Consider the following 17,379-nt stretch of genomic DNA (forward strand, 5'->3'; position numbering starts at 1 on the left):
CACACACACACACACACACTCACACACACACAAATGAGTCGTACCTTATGGGGCCACACGGAGGCTCACTGGGAAACGGCTTTGTAATAGAAATAAGAACAATACAAATTAATATTGATTCAAAGTAATACCGTGTTTTCATTTGGTCGAGCTATTTATCAAATGCCCCCCCGAAGTTGTACTTGTCTAAATATATCCGTTTGTTTAATCAAGTACAGTCAGATCACAATGACAAACATTTAGTTTCCATGAACATTGTTGTTGCACCACAAAAACAAATTCCACTTGGTGTCGGTCTAATTTCATTATGGCTCAATCTTGCGTTCCCACTCGATAGAACTCGTCACTTTCCGACGTTTATCAAAATCCGGAAACGAAACCGAAAAAAAATAGGCGGATCACCGGATTCATCCTTTTATGGTCTTTAGGCCTACCCGGAAATTCCTTTTTCAGAAACACGAGGGCAAGATACAACCCTGCCGTGTAAACAATACCAGTGGCTGAATATAAGAGAAGATTGTTTGCCCTATTTGATATTGATTACCTGTCTGTGTTTTAAAACTGTTTCTTGACTATTTTTTTCCCCCTTCGCGGTAGTTTCTGCGTTGACAAGCGCTTCACTTTTACTTTCAACCGTCATGGAGCTTCCCTGCCAATCGGCACCTGGGGCTCCGCCCCCCGCCCACTCCATATTTGGTTAATGACGTAGAACCACATTGAAAAGGGTTCCCTTATGTACCGCACAATGCGAGGGCCCGCTGCTCCCGAATAATATTACGAGTTGTTAAACCTTTAGACACCAGAGCGCGCGAATCGTGAAGAACTCGGGAGCACTCCTCTGCTCTCTTCTTATATGAAGAGACATGCAGCGGTAACCCACGCGTGGCTAAACTTTAAACACTCGTGTGGGAATTAAAGGGCGTCAAAACGTGTTCTCGCGGGTTTTTATTTCTGCCAGGATGACGGCTAAAACTCTGGAGAAGGTGCCGATGACTCTCGGGGGGTTCGAGAACGTGTACTCCGTGGACGACATCGCCGGCGGCTTGCCCCCGTCAGTTGCAATTTTTCCCAACTCTGACATGGGGCCAAATTACGACCAGATCAATGTAGCAGCAGGTAAGACACGAGTGGAATTTGATTAGTGAAAAGTCATCGTCCACTAATTATTTCTTTAAAAAAAAACGTATATTTTCCAATGTCATATGAATTAAACTCGATGCTTGTTAATACTATGGAAAGACGTGTACGTGTGATCCGCCTCGTGGGTAAATAACATCGGTTGCCACTCACAAAACATTACTGATCATATTAATTGTAATAAGACTTTCACTAATGATCGATTTTGTTGTGTCCACAGATCCCCTAATGGGCGCAGAGATGAGCACAGAGAGGCGTTCTCTGGACCTCTCATCTTACTCCGGCGGTTTCTCCCAACCTTCCTCACACCGCAACCAGACCTTCACCTACATGGGGAAGTTCTCCATCGACTCCCAGTATCCCGCAAACTGGAACCCCGAGGGAGTCATCAACATCGTCTCGGGAATCTTCAACGTCGCCCATCCTCCTCCTCCTCCTCCTCCTCCATCTACGTCATCGTCCTCTTCTCCGGCTTCCTCTGGTTCTCCCTGTCACTTTTCAAGCAGAAATTTGAGTTGCACCATGGCTGCGGCCCATCAGAACCAAGTTGAGATCGAGCATCATCAGCTGTACTCTCCTCCGCCGCCGTATTCCGCTGCCGCCTGCGCAGAAGTGTATCAAGACCCATCGGCGTTTCTCTCCACATCCACCTGCCACATTGCCTCTTACCCGCCCCCCTCGTACTCGTCCCCCAAGCAGCACAGCGGCCAAGACGTTCCGGGGCTCTTCCCAATGATCCCCGACTACCCCGGTTTCTTCCAGCCGGCTTGCCAGCGAGACATGCACGCTCCAAGTATCCCAGATCGGAAACCCTTCGGCCCGTGTTCTCTCGATACATTCCGCGTCCCTCCACCTTTGACCCCGCTGAACACGATCAGAAATTACACGCTGGGTGGTCCAAGCACCGAGGGGGGAGCCCCGGCGCGGCTCCCCTCTGCATACAGCCCCCAGAATCTCCCACTGAGGCCCATCCTGCGACCCAGAAAGTATCCGAACAGACCCAGCAAGACGCCGATCCACGAGCGCCCATACCCGTGTCCGGCGGAGGGTTGCGATCGGCGCTTCTCTCGCTCCGACGAGCTCACAAGACACATTCGCATCCACACCGGACATAAACCGTTCCAATGCAGGATTTGCATGCGGAACTTCAGCCGCAGCGACCACCTCACCACTCACATCCGCACGCACACGGGGGAGAAGCCGTTCGCCTGCGACTTCTGTGGGCGCAAGTTCGCCAGGAGCGACGAGAGGAAGAGGCATACGAAAATCCACCTGAGACAAAAGGAAAGGAAGTCCTCCGCTGTCTCCGCGTCGTCCTCTTCCGCGTCCATCGGCACCGCTTTAGAGCGCTCGAGCAGCATCGGCGCAACCAACGGGATTTGTGCTTAGGTGGGACACGCATGCCGGTACTTACCCAACTCATTTTTTTTAAACCTTACGAACTGATGGTTAACGAATTTGCACGCTCGCGACTGAGAATTGTTGCATAAATGCGCTCAACCACTCTTCAAAATGACAGACTGTCATAAATGCACTTTGTCAGCACAGTCTACTGAACATACATTCTCAACAAAGGCGGTTGTTTTATATGCGTGTTGGAAAAAAAAAAGAGAGAATTTCATGAGAAATAACTGCAATAACATTTCTAAAGTAAATCGTCCAAGTTATTGAAACGGTGTTAAATCCTAACGCGCATTTCCCGTTGTGCCTTGTATGTTTCTGATTTTAGGGACTCTAACGTAGTGTATATTTTGTTCTTATGTAAAACTTGGAAGACATATATTCTATTTTTGTATTCATCTCGTCTCGTGTCATGCTAAATAGAATGGCATCAATAGCCTATTATACGTGTCGTTCAATTGTAAAACAATAATGTAGTGTACAGACAAAACTTACATGCTTGTTGTGGGATTTATTAAATGGATGCAAAGCACACATTTGTTTTTGTTCATAACCCATGCAAAGTATGGATGGGTTAATTAAACCCCCCCCACCCCCACCGCCACCTCTTCTCTGAAAGTGGTAAGTACGGAAAGTGGTTGCGTGCATGACAGAAAAAAGTCTTATAAACATGTTGGAAATAAGATGCGGTCAATCCCACGTGTAATTGTGCCATATATGGTGTTTGTGACTCATCATCTTCACCCACTCTTGTTAAAAAGACCTTAACTGTGACCTTTCATGCCAAGTGCTTTTGTTCCATCGCAAAAAATAGTCTCTCAGTTGTGTGACCCACGCATCCATCCGCTGCCCGGTGGCAGTAAATGTGGAAGTGAAACACATTTTCTTTGACATTCCATTATTATTATTTATTTTCTTTAAAAAATGCGCAGACTATGGGTATTTTTTGTTTTGTGCACCTTTTTTTTTTTTTCGATGGGGATTTTACAACAACAAAAAAAAAAAAAAAAACCAGTGTAAAATACAGATGCATCATATTATTTTTCACTGGTGCTCAAAAGTCAGTTAAATAGCATTTTTTTTAAAAGTTTATGTCCACACATACCAGACTTCTTGACAAATGGTGGAAAAGTTTTATTTTAGCAATTGGTTGCTCATGGTTATTTTGTCCAAGATAAGATTTGGAGAGATGGTGAAGAAGTTTTAGGACGGTGTCAATAGCGTTACTCTTCGCTGTCATTCCTCATAGCCACATCTTATTTGCGCAATCCATCCATCCATCCATCTATTTTCAACACCACTTATCCTGAACAGAGTCGCGGGTGTGCTGGAGCATAGCTGACTAAAAAAGCCGGGCTACACGCCCTGAACTGGTCGCCAGTCAGTCACAGGGCACATCTAGAGACAAACAACCATTCACACTCACGTCCTACACCGTCACTGAGTGGGAACCGATCCCACGCTGCCATGCTATTAGGTATTGTCTATTAACAATTGACTGGAGTTAGATTTTGCACATGGAGGCAGAAGGCGATGCCAACTCTGGTTCTTGGTTATGTTTAAATATCTTCTTTTAGTCAGAGGACAGTTTTTTTTCTTCACATTTCATCATATTCTCCTTTTGCTGGTTTGACATATTTTTTTTTCTAGATTTCTTACAGCCAATCATTGATGCAAATGCAGAATTAAATCGAGTGAATGAAAATTCATCATCATCATCATCATCATCATTATTTTTATTATTATTAGCAGTAATCGTCATAGTCTTACTAGTCGAAGTAGTAGTAGTTGTTGTAGTTGTAGTGACAGTATTGATACACAGCATAATTATTAAAATTCAATTCCTTATAGAGTCAGTCAAAAAAAAAAAAACCTCACATCATTTTATTTTGCATTTACATTTTTCAGTCTTTTTGAATGAGTGCAAATGTGTCATAAAAACGGAATGAAATCTGGATGGAACTACAGTCCAAAATTCCATTTTCAGTATAAGCCTCAAAGTACAATTCAAAGATTCTATGTTGACGATATGCTTGTTGATGTACAAAATTCATAGTGAACATAAAAGCTCAAAAACCGCTTCAGTAGTTTAAATGAAACAATATATATTAAAAACAAGGGAACATTTAAACATATTTACATACACGTCCAAAAACGACATTGCGGAAGAACTTTATTTTCACAGAAGGATAGAAGAGTTAACATGATAGGGCAAACCAAGTGTATTTTGTGAGTATTGTACAAAGTATAAAATAAAATCTGGTGTGCAATTTTGAGCTCAAACTTAGTACAGTACAGCCAATGTGAGAGCTGTGCAAAGAAATCTCTCTTCAAACACACCTCCTGACAGCATACGGAATGCTTCAGAGGATTAAAGAAGATCTAAATTCAAACAAGTACTCAAGGATAAACTACACTCGGTTTCAAGTTTTCTTTCTATAAAATTCAGCAAAATGTTAACACAACAACTACAATGACCAGTAAGTGGAGCAAACCTTTAAAATATTTCAAAGTAAATCAATAAAAGTAGATTAAAAATATTTTAAATTGTTTAGAGCAGGGGTCCCCAACCGCCAGTCCGTGGACCGGTACCGGTCCGCAGGACATTTGGTACCGGACCGCACAGAAAGAACTTGCCTTAATTCTGTTTTATTTATTTCGGAATGCGAAAGATGTTTTATTTTGAAAAATTACCGGATTCTCCGTTACATCCGTCTGTGTTACGCTTGACACACGTCAAGCCACGCTTCTCCGTCACGTGACCGATTACGCTAAAAACAAAACGCCAGAGCTCGCAAAATGATTTAAAAAAAACAGCTCGAGATCGCAAATGACGGCGGCCTTAAAGTTCGTGACAACTGGATTAAAGAGATGGGACCGTCTGGTTGGAGAAAATCAAGCTCGGGGCTGTGGTGAGTCCTCATTTTCATGCACTTTGAATTTGCGTTGTATCGTATTTTGAAGGCATTAAACATTACCATAGCGATCAGAGTGTTGCGGCCAGATTAAACGCTCCTTGTGTTTATTATTATATTTCGAAAACACCACAGTTTTCATGCAGCTCATACCATATTATTTTGTTGTAATATTTCCACCACACCTTAAATGCCGGTCCCTGAAAATATTGTCTGACATAATCCGGTCCGTGGGGCAAAAAAGGTTGGGGACGCCTAGTTTAGAGGACCTTAATCAAAGGTATGAAGAAAAAGTCAAGTTTTTAACCTGGATGTTGAAGCATTTACACTTGGGGCTAACTTCACTTCTGTTAGCAAATTCAAATCCTCCTATCTGACAGAGGTGTCAAATCCAGGTCCAATAACTTCGATTGAAAAACGTTCCTTTAAGCATTTGTTTCTTTTCTATTCGTTTGTGTGTGTTATTCAAGCGATCAAGTTCACGTGGCAGAGAGGGCAAACGAATCGCCATTACTTGTTGCGCCGGAACGCATTAATTAGAGCGTTTTACTTACGTGATGCTGCGCTAATGAAAGTAAGTCATATCAAGAGCTAAATTAGCTACTTCTGCAACCGGAAGTGGTGCGCTTTTCATTCCAGAATAAGAGCATAATATGAAGTGCAATGTTAACTGTGTAAATATTTCTGACTGAACAGCATTGTTTCTTGATGCCATTTGTTCGTGCGTGATTTGACGATTGCTTGTACGATGTTTGGGTCCACTTCCAAATCTGTCTGTGGTTAATCTTTCTCAATCATCCGTTCATTCTCTGAACTGCTTATCCTTTCTTAGAAAAACATATGTGCCAACAGCTAAATACATGCTCAGAGCAAAGCCCCAATACCTTTTTCCTTATTTGTGTTGACAGAAAAAATGTTCTAAACCTCATCCTTAAATAGTTCCTTCAAATTTTGTTTTTTCCAACCATTATTTTATGTGAAAACAAAAACGTATTTGATTTTAGTTCCCCCGGTGGGTGACTGGTTAGTGCGTCGGGCTCACAGTGCAAAGGTGCAGGGTTCAATTCCGTCTCCGGCCTTCCTGGGTGGAGTTTGCATGTTCTCACCGTGCCTGCGTGGGTTTTCTCCGGGTATGCCGGTTTCCTCCCACATTCCAGAAACATTCATAGCAGGTTAATCAAACGCTCTAAATTGTTTCTCGGTGTGACTGTGAGCGCGGATGGTTGTGATCTCTGTGTGCCCTGCGATTGGCTGGCAACTGGTTCAGGGTGTCCCCCGCCTACTGCCCGAAGACAGCTGGGATAGGCTCCAGCACGCGGAGGATAAGTGGATCAGAAAATGGATGGATTTTAGTTCAGATTTTTGTTGCCGGTTTGGATTAGAAAAAAAAGAAAAATGTTTTGAGTGTTACGGTATTCGGAAATGTAGCCTCGTCAACATCAACACGAATTGGGACTGTTGACTCTTGAAACAAAAAAAATATTTGCAAACCTCTTAAAATTGCGATGTGGGACTTGCCCAGGTTGCTTCCTCCTGTGATCAGTCGTGTTTTACCTTCTATTTTTTTTTTTGTTCTCCCTGTGCTAGCCAATGGAATAACTTCTGACTTTGTTTTCCATGCCTAAACAGATGAAATTCATTGAAATGACAATTGTTTGAATATAGTCTGTGAATTTTATTTTTTTCACATACATTCAATAACCGTACAGTCATTGTCCAACTGGCATAGTGGTGTACAGGTATTACCACAGGTTAAACCTAAATTGCCTAATTGTGAAATTCATTAAATTAATTAAAAGTGAGAATCTATACAGCAAGCTTGTGAACAAAATATCATTTTCACTGATAATGGCCGTTTCGGCAGCACGATGATAAAGTGGTGAGCGACTTCAACCTCACAGCGGAGAAGTTTGAGATTTCTCAAGACTTTTCGGAAAAATATTTTGAGAGTTAAAAATACCACCGAATTTACTGAAAACATCATACAAACAATCAAACATGGTGGTCTGGGGCTGCTTTGCTCCTAAAGGACCCGGACAAATCCCTGTAATGAATGGAACAATTATTTCTGCTTTGTCGCAGAAAATCCTGCTGGTGCACAACCAGCCCTCGAACTCAAGCGCTTTTAAGTTACACAGCAAGACAATAACACAAAATATACCGGAAAATACACTGCTGAATGTCTGAGAAAACAAAACTAAGGTTTCGAAGTAGCCAAGTCTGGACCAAAATAAAATCGGGTGCTGTTGTATGACATTAATTCTTTCACGTAGCTTTGCGGCTTGTCAATTTGTATTTTGGAAGATCCTCGTCAACCTTTTGTTTTGTTTTTTTAAAATTTCTTTGAATGAATGTACCAAACATTTTGCTGATGCGTGTAACTTGCAAAGGGAATAAACTGTCGACAGAGAATTCCTTGACGCCATTCACAGAACCAAAACTCAGGCTTGAGCCTTTGTCATGCTTTAAGATGCGCTTTTCGAGTTGATCACAATTCCGAATTCTTAGGACAGCAGACAAAGGCAGTGATGACGGTCTGAGATGTTTGTACCAAAACTACCCAATAAATGGATGATATGAATCCTCTTTAACGCTATTAGTGACACACACACACACACACACACACACACACACACACACACACACACACACACACAAATAAAAAGCATTAGCTAACTGTCGTTCTGTGTTTACTGCTGATATTATCTCGATAATACATCGTGATTCTGCATTGCAACAATACAACTTTTTTTTTTTAACTTCATTTGGTTTTTTTAGCACGTCTTTAAAAGTTGTGTTTAAACAGTGAAAATAAAGTGTTCAAGCTAAAGTAAAAATGTCACTTTTTTTTTTTTTTTAGCTTATTCTTCTGCGATGGGAAGTCAACGACTGTGCTCTGATGTATGAAGTGGTAGTTTACTCCTCATTTAGTCCAAGAGATTTGAAATTGGATTCACAAGACATTTCTGAGAAAAAAATCGAGTTCTAGATTACATTTATATGTTTACAAGGCAATATGGTCCAAAGCCTTATGTAAAGAACTTTTATAATCAGTTTTTATACTTCAGCGAATTACATTGAATTTTGCTGTGGATAGTACGTTACTAACCCTCGTTTCAATTTTTAGGGAGGGTTTGAAGCTTTGGAGCAAAAGCACTCCAGGTAACGATGACCCTAATGTTTGTCCTCCCTGTTGATGGAAGCAGAAATTGGATTTAGAAATGTGGCTGAGTACATGTCGCGAAGCACATTCTAGTACGGCTGTAGTTTGACTGGTCAGAGGTTTCACACAGAAACCACAGGACCCGGGTAAGGCTCTCCACCACACCAGAAGTCCTCTGGCTGAGGGATTTCCAAAAGCCATATCTCCTTCTCTTTCCCCTTCTCCTCTTCCTGCCGCTCCTGGTTATCCATCACAGCTATATCTGGGTCGGCCGCAGTTTTTAGAACTTTGTAATAGTGACAATCCCGCCCGTCATCTGGATCGTATGGCGGTGCCAGGATATCCAGGAAAGCAGCAGGTCCGTCTACAGCATCGATCTGGTGGAGATTATCCCGTAGAGGTGTCAGGAGACAAGGTCCGCTGTTCTCGGAGTACTCGGCCACCGAGCGGAGCACGGAACGTCGCAGAGATGCATTTTGGAATGGAGCCACGGGAGTTTCAAATCGAGGAAGAGCAGCGCTGACTGTCTGGCCGCTTTCCAGTTTGTCGAAGCAACTGACGCTCACCTTGCCATAGAGGACCTAAACAAAGAGAAAAGAATGACCTTGAAACATACACCCTACCACAATAAAAGCAAAGACACTGATCCACCTATCCCGCGCTAGGTGAAAATTGGTGCAATCGAAACCATAAAAAAATTTGTTCGACCCTCCTGAGCGAAATTTCAAATGGTTTCCTGCATGTTTGTGCCACCTCAAGGTGCATAACGCTAGTTTGCTGTGGGAAATAATAATAATAATAAAATAAGAAGCACACAGTGAGAGAACCGAACAAGATTCAGGCAGAACGATGGCAAGATGTTGTACAACAAGCAGAGCAAATTAATAATTATTGAATGAGTGAAAATTATATTAGGTCATCTCATGCGATAGCACCAACCATGCATTATTAATTAACTCATGGATGAAAACAGACAGAAAAGAGACAAAACATCAAATTTGGTACTTTGTGGAGTGGGAAGATTTTTTTTTTTTTTTTTTTTAATGGGAAAATCCATGAAATCCAGCACAGATGAAATTACTTTACTTACTGTCTTGTTATAAGATTAATTCAATAGCTTGTCCAGAACCACTATAATATGAAATTCAGTCTGTGTTTGTATGCCAGTGATGTCCTGAGAAAACACTACCAAACGTTGCCCACAACAACAAAATAAATACAAGGCAAAGATAGAAGCATTGAAGACCTTCAGCATCCCGTTCATGCCTGGATGGTCGTGAAGAGGTATGGAGGCTCCGGTTCTGAGCAGGAATATCCCTATGCTGAACACATCTGTCTCACAGATGTGCATGTAGGTGACCGGCGGGGGCTCCGGCTCCGACGTACCAGAGGTCGATTTGTTTTTCGGGGGAGCGATCCTCAGATCCGGAGCCCTGAGCGCGGTCACTAAGGAGATGAGTTTGGCCTGTTTTTCTGCAAAGACTTTACTATCTCCGTTGGCCGAACACTTTAAACCTTTAAAGGTCATAAATGCTTGCTTTGCTATTTTCTGGATGAGAGGATTTTTGTTGTTTCGCGACATTCTTGTTGATGGAAAAAAAAATAACGGTTAAAGGTGCACCTTTTCCGTCGCCAATGAAAGCGCCTTAAATGCCCCACACACTACCCAATGTCAAGAAATGTTACCCAGAGTTTGTTGGTCCAGGTTATCTAAGGATAAAATAACAGAGTCTGGGTGAAAAATGTGGCTTTTGTGGTGGTAATGCCAAATTTCATCGCCAAATATTATCTTTCCTTCGGTCATTTTCCAAGCTTCCCTTGCTCAGCTGCTTGCTCTCACAGAGGCTGCGCAACAATCGCAAAGCACCATGGGACGTTGAGTTTTAATACAAATGCTGGATTCATGTGATCGGAAACAAATATTCAACTGCATTACAGCATTTAATACTTTTCGTCGTACAAAAAATGCGTGTAACATTTCATCCTCCGGATCTGAACGAATGGTGCTCAAACGTGACAAAACGGGTTTGCTAGAACCAAAGAGACTACATTTCCCATAAACCATAGGGACAACCGATCGTTGAAAAGAGGAAGGCCAGATCGGCCATTGAACTCATGCCTTCCGCTTAACGTAACGACTTCCGGTCTCTTGGCTCTCTTCACTTGAATAGAGGTCAATAAATAGTTCCAGAATTTTGGCTTTTTCTATCAACAGTTAACAAGTGGTATTGGGCCAGAGAAAAAGTGTCATTTAATGCATAGATATATTACATAAAAATACAATGTAAGAATATCATATCCTGTGTCCCGTGTGATGGTCTGGCAACTGTAACCCCGTCAAACTGTATGTTTGTAAGTCAGAACCACTTCTTAAAAATATACGGTCAATCATGAATAAAAGTAAAACAAGATTTTAGATGTTTTGTTTCTTTTTATTTGAAACAATATTCATGCACTACAAAATACTTCTCTATACATTTAAAGCCATCCATAACCTCGCCCCGCCCATCTGTCTGTCCGATCTTCAAATTTCCGTTCCCAACTATTCAAAATCCCATGCTCAATTCTCTTCTTTTATTTTTAATTTTATCTGTGGTTTTATTGTTTTTGTTCTTGATTGTAAAGTGTCCTTGAAAGGCGCTTATAAATGAAATGAATTATTATTTTTATTCTTCTTATTATTATTATTATTCTTATTATTATTATTAATAATAATATTAATATTATTATTATTATATACAGTAGTACTGCCTGTCTGAGTGGACAATGAACAGCAAACTTAACCTTTGCCCTCATTTGGTGTTGGACACGCAATGAAATAAATTCACTTTCAACTACACACACACACACACACACACACACACACACACACACACACACACACACACACACACACACACACACACACACACACACACACACACACACACACACATATGCACCCTCACACACATTCACAAGCATTCCCATCTCCAGAATTAGCATAGTGAGACAATGAAACTGCAGATAGCATCTGCTTATGGATCATTTCATGCATCCAGTTCAAGATGGCTTTTGTGTTCAATCAATACCCAACTTGTTTTCTGAAATCAGAGTTGGCATTATTTTGCCTTCCACTGTCGAGAATACGAGAGCCTTTTACATGTTGACCCCTATGGCCTCATTCAAACAGGCCATCACCAAAGAATGAAATCCACTCATTTGTCAACGAATGCTCACAGCCTCAGCCAAGAATGCATTTTTATCAGTTTGCAGGGAAAATGCCTGCATAACTTGATGGGAAACAGCAAGAACAGAGCCAATGCTAATGTTTGTTCATTCCATCAAAAGCTGCTTTGAGTACGCAGAAACCGGCACTTTGAGAGTTAATCACATAGTGGACAAACACAAACGGAATTGATGAAACGCATTAGTATGTCCTGTTCAATGTGCATGTTACCTTCATATGTACAATAGTACATCAAGTATCCCAAAAAAACAATAATTCAGGAACGAAAACACCACTACAAGAAAAAAAACGTGAAACAGAAACAAACCAACAAGACAGTAATACCACGATCCAACAAAGACTGACAGAATCCACAAAACTAAAAATAAGCAAACTGCCATGGAGCATAAGACACACCCGACTCAACATGTCAATTTGTTATGACACGCCCGCTTGGCCATCACTGGCTGGGTCATTTTGTGCACAATTAAAAAAACGTATACCTTCTGTTTTCTTCCGTTAATTAAATATCTGACATGCTCATACACATGTGTGAATGTGAGTCTGAATGATAATTGACAAAATGTGCCCTGCGGGCGGCCAAAGACAACTGGCATAGGCTCTAGCTGACCCGCTACCCAAAGAAGGACAGGGATAAAAAAAAAAAAATAGACAGATGGATGAGTCAAACACTTTCTGAGAGGAACTGAAGTGTGAAAAAATCTCATCCAAGGTTCATGATTAAGTCAACTGCAGCGGCATTGTCACTACTGAGGAGTGCCGCAGTAAAGTATAAAACACTTGATGCGCAACCGGCTCATTTGTCACTGTTGCTGCTTTGATAGACGCTATTAACTTTGCGCAAACTGACTGCCCCTAGGGTCTCAGGTGATGTACTTGATGGTGTTTGCACAAAAACAGTTACGGTAAGTCAACAAGCAGTTCTTTATTGATTTTATTGTTATCCAAAACAACGTTGAATTGATCACAAAACAGTGAAAAGGGCGATTGCAGAGAATCGGCTTTAGTGAGGTTTCATAAAAATAAAACATTAACCATAAAAAAAATAAAAAAAAAGTCATTTTCGGCTTTTCATGTTATCAGGTCATCATTATTAGTGCATGAAAGGGTTAATAAATATAAACCAATAACATTTATTGGACTTGTTCTTCCACATTCTATTTCAGCCCGTCCATTCATTTTCTACATTGCTTGTCCTCTTTTGAATCCCGTGGTGTTGTTTTCTATTTATTATTATTTTTAATTTTTTTTATTTTTTATTATTGTTCTTCTTACCATAATTATTTGGACAGTTAGCATTTCATTGATCATGAATGTGAAAGGAACAGGGCTTGATATCTGGCAAATTCATTTCAGGATGGGGTTATTTCACTCTACATTATTTCCTGATTTATTTGGACATTCATTCAAAACGGTGCAGTCCACTCATTCACAAAAATTAGGTTGCATGCTGTCAACACCCAACACACCCATAATCAAATGTTTGTTGACCGTTTGTGACTGTATTTTGGGCGGGTTCTTTATTTTGTTACCTGGACGTGGGCGGCACGGTGGACGACTGGTTAGCACGTCTGCCTCACAGTGCAGCAGTGCACGGTTCGATTCCAGCTCCAGCCTTCCTGTATGGAGTTTACATGTTCTCCCCATACCTGCATGGGTTTTCTCTGGGTACTCTGGTTTCCTCCCACATTCTAAAAACATAATTTAAAGATTTTTTTCTGGTAGTTTGAGACACTCTATAATTACAACAAACAAGCTACTATGACCAAATTTCAATTTAGAGCATAGGTGTCAAAGTCAAGGCCCGGGGGCCAGATCTGGCCCACCACATTATTTTATGTGGCCTGTGAATGCAAACCAAGCATGTCAAGTTCCATGATGCTTGCTTAAGTCTCAACCAAAATTTCAAATTGTCATATGTAATCCACAATAACAGTCATTATTCTTGACTTCTGATTTTAAAACTAGTTATCCATCAATTTGCTGTGCGCTGTGTATGTAATATGTGGAGGTGATTAAACATTTATATGGTTTCCCAAAATTTATAACGGCCCTCCAAGGGAAACCGGAACTACAATGTGGCCTGCGACAAAAAATGAGTTTGACACCCCTGATTTAAAGCATAAGCACATAAATACAGAGAGTCATTACGCAAGGTAAGGTGACAGTTTATGCGCTAGTACTGAAAAATGACAACTGCGCAAGTGATGCAGAGTCGTCACAATTGATTTGGAGAAATGTTCACTTTCATCAAAATGAAGATCATGTTCAGTTTACAAACCATTACGATACGTTGTGTTTAACAGTTGAATAAAGACAGTTAGTCGAGGATGGGGGAGGGCTGATTGGACTTACTGTAATGTCTGCACAGCTGCCCATTAAAATGCTAATGTCCTCATCAGATTCAAATTCAAAAGCGAGTTATGCTCTGACCCGCTGCCGTAAAAAGCAGTGAAGAAGGTGAAATAAAAAACATATGCTAGCACTGACAATTGCGTAATTGTATTTCTCTTTCATGACTCACTGCCAAGAAAACAAACAATTCTTAACTTGAAGATCATCATAAAATTCATTTCTAGCTGAGAAGCGTTGAGCCCCATAAATCCTTCAATGTAACTTGAGTAAGGGGGTAAAGTGTTTGAGAGTGTGGGTGGGTCCATGTGCGTCCAGGGCAGGAAGGATCCACCTCCTACCCCAGCCCCCTCAGCCAGGCCCTTTGTTCACCGATGATGTATGAGACAGCATCCCCCTTGGAGTACCACAGGAACACGACAGCGAAGCAACGACGGTGTCCCATAATGGAGACTGATGGGACAGCTCCCACTCTCTTTACTTTGTCCACTACTAAGATTGAGTTGGCGCTGCACTCCAGGCACCAACGGGACCCTCGGACAGCTCTGAGAGGGACACCTCGTAAGGGAAGACTCAACCTGACGGCAGCTTGATGTCTGTCCGTCGCATTGGATCCCGTCACATCGTGACAGGCCGATAGATGAATGAGTGATGAATGAGAGGATGGAGGGGCGGATGGATGGACATTGACCTGCTCGGGTCTTTGTGAGCGATAGTGCAGGAGTGGGGCGAAGGTTCCTTACTCCACGGGCTCCATGTCAGACATTCCTGAGATGACTAAGGATATAAGAGGCAGGAACTGACCGTTTTTACCCAAAAGTCTGAACGCCAATGAATGAAAGCAGCATGATGGTGAAATGTCTTGAAGGCTCGGGAGATTTGGGTGTTTATTAAAGCCATAATTTAACCCTTTCGGGGACAGCGGTCACTACAGTGGCCAGTTTATCATGTTATCAGGTTAAGCAGGGGTGTCAAACTCATTTTTGTCGCGGGCTATATTTTAGTTACCTTTTCCCTTGGAGGGCCGTTATGACTGGAAATATATGAAGTCAAGAAAATCGTTTTATTGAATTATTGAATTTGTTTAAATAACTAATGAGGGTTTTGGTAACAAGAAAATGCTGACAATATGTCACTGATTTATTATATTTGAAAATGTAAAAATTTGGGACGGATTTTAACAAGCATGGTAGACGTCATCTTTGATTTGCTTTTGCGGGCCACATAAAATGATGTGGCGGACCACATCTGGCCCCTGGGCCTTGAGTTTGACACCTGTGAGTTACAGGGTGAAGTCAATTCGTCAGGCAACACTTTGCGCTCATTATCGTAGTAGAAGTGAAGCAGTAACAGTGACGTGAAATTCGTGAGTTAGCCACGTGATATGGGCAACACATTCAGTCAAGCACTGGTGTCAAAGTCAGGGCCCGGGGGCCAGATCCGGCCCGCCACATCATTTTATGTGGCCCGCGAAAGTAAATCTTCTTTGTCAACTTCCATGATCCTTGCTTAAATCCGGACCGAAATCTCAAATTATCATCCGTAAAAAAATTTGCAATAAGTTTGTTCCTCTGTTTACACTCACTTGAGCAATAATTGAACAAATACTTGACTGATTTTAAAACTAGTGAACCATCATTCGTTTTGTGTACGAGAATAATACGATGTGATGATTAAACATTTATTCGGTTTCACCGTCGTAACGGACCTCCGAGGGAAGATGTAACTCCAAAGTGGCCCGTGACAAAAATGAGTTCGACACCCCTGCAGTAAAGGGTTAAAAAAAAAAAAACTCATCTGAAGACCTCATCAGCAGACAATTTAAATTGATACATTAAATGTGAAATTCAGGGGTCTTTTAATTTCACGACAGTAAATGCAATATATATGCGTCCACATTTCCATTGAGCACATGAGGCTAATTCAATCAAAGAAACACTATATAGCTGAAACTAATCGCATAATCGTGTGAATTTCCGTGAGCCTAGCCTTGGCAATAATGTTATTTTGCCGCCATCAAGTTTGCTCTTTCTTATTCCCATTATGTCATTAAAATATTACAGAGAATTGTCATATTTCAGCAGATATGAACCAGACACAACGTCATGGATGTTAAAATGCTCGGGATAAAGGACTCTATGCAAATAACACTTGCATGCTTGGCGCAATTTTCAACACAGGTTGACGTCTTCCAAAACAACTGAACTAGACAATTGTGAAAACAAATACAGATTCCCTGCCACACATCAAGCAATTGACCCTTGCACATACAACCAACTCCCTACAATGGAACAATCGCAACCCGGGGGTTCGTATTTTTGTAGGTGGACCCACTTCTTCATAACACCATCACGTCGCCAAATCATATCCATTCATAGATTATAGATTCAGGGCCTACAGTTGAAAACATTTCAAGTATGTATCTGTTTATTCTTACATCATTTGGGTTTCCAGCTCATAAAACCGACATGAAGAGGAATTAGAAAAATTGGAGCACTGCCGAGAAATGTGCCCAAATTTTGGATTGCATGAATGTTTTAACCCTTTCGTGCACCAATGATGACAACCTGTAACCTGATAACATGTCCACTGTAGTAACCGCTGTCCCTGAAAGGGTTAAACTGAGTGTCACAGGTTCAATTGTCTCAGTTGGGTTCGATATGTGGAAGGCTGCATACTTGACAACTGGCCAGAAGACCATCACTGAGACCCTCCATAGAATGTGTAAGCCACAGAAGTTCATAGCTAAGGAGGCAGGCTGTTCAGAGTGCTGTGTACAAGCATATCAATGGAAAGTAGAGTGGAAGAGCAAAATGTGGCAAGACGCACTAGATAAGTGGATTTATCAAACAGAGAAGATTCAAGAATGTGGCGGAGATCCAGAAAGAGCAGAATGGGTCGACAGTCACCGCTTCAAAAACCACCAAATTCAGACGCATCTGGACAACCGTCGGGTTCCTTGCGTCAAACTGTTTCTGAACCTGAGCCAATGTAGGAAGCATCTCAACTGGGCCAAGGAGAAGAACGACAGGACCTGGACCCTGCCGATACCGCCAGGAGAACCAAAAATCTGCTTTGATGCCCATGCTAGTACAGTGCTTGAGTGGCCATTAACACCTTTCAGGGACAGCGGTTACTCCAGTGGACAGTTTATCATGTGATCAGGTACAAGGTGCATGAAA

General features: G+C 41.6%; 2 protein-coding genes and 1 long non-coding RNA gene across 3 annotated transcripts; 1 reads left to right on the forward strand and 2 right to left on the reverse strand.

The window, feature by feature from the left end:
- Positions 1 to 759: 759 nt before the first annotated feature.
- egr2b (early growth response 2b) lies at positions 760 to 3,399 on the forward strand. Its single transcript, XM_019892650.1, has 2 exons — positions 760 to 1,116; positions 1,358 to 3,399. Exons 1-2 carry the CDS (start codon positions 960 to 962, stop codon positions 2,524 to 2,526), a joined length of 1,326 nt encoding a protein of 441 aa, XP_019748209.1. The 5' UTR covers positions 760 to 959; the 3' UTR covers positions 2,527 to 3,399.
- A 482-nt stretch (positions 3,400 to 3,881) lies between these two features.
- Positions 3,882 to 12,070, reverse strand: LOC109529319 (uncharacterized). Its single transcript, XR_002170818.1, has 3 exons — positions 12,056 to 12,070; positions 8,110 to 8,481; positions 3,882 to 3,894 (listed from the first exon to the last, which is right to left on the reverse strand). It is a non-coding gene; the product is annotated as an uncharacterized LOC109529319 (long non-coding RNA).
- Positions 8,223 to 10,475, reverse strand: adoa (2-aminoethanethiol (cysteamine) dioxygenase a). The gene is made up of 2 exons (XM_019892651.1): positions 9,863 to 10,475; positions 8,223 to 9,197 (listed from the first exon to the last, which is right to left on the reverse strand). The coding sequence occupies exons 1-2, from the start codon at positions 10,196 to 10,198 to the stop codon at positions 8,739 to 8,741; spliced, it is 795 nt and encodes a 264-aa protein (XP_019748210.1). The 5' UTR covers positions 10,199 to 10,475; the 3' UTR covers positions 8,223 to 8,738.
- Positions 12,071 to 17,379: the final 5,309 nt, after the last annotated feature.

Source organism: Hippocampus comes, unplaced genomic scaffold (assembly GCF_001891065.2).
Source record: "Hippocampus comes isolate QL1 unplaced genomic scaffold, H_comes_QL1_v1.1 scaffold47, whole genome shotgun sequence".
Classification (NCBI taxonomy): Eukaryota; Metazoa; Chordata; class Actinopteri; order Syngnathiformes; family Syngnathidae; genus Hippocampus; species Hippocampus comes.

What these genes read in the sequence shown, in the direction of transcription:
- egr2b (XM_019892650.1), top strand. Translation starts at nt 960, where the DNA reads ATGACGGCTAAAACTCTGGAGAAGGTGCCGATGACTCTCGGGGGGTTC. An exon ending in CCAGATCAATGTAGCAGCAG is followed by an intron (nt 1,117 to 1,357) that starts GTAAGACACGAG and finishes TTGTGTCCACAG; the next exon opens with ATCCCCTAATGGGCGCAGAG.
- adoa (XM_019892651.1), bottom strand. Translation starts at nt 10,198, where the DNA reads ATGTCGCGAAACAACAAAAATCCTCTCATCCAGAAAATAGCAAAGCAA. An exon ending in GCATGAACGGGATGCTGAAG is followed by an intron (nt 9,198 to 9,862) that starts GTCTTCAATGCT and finishes CTCTTTGTTTAG; the next exon opens with GTCCTCTATGGCAAGGTGAG.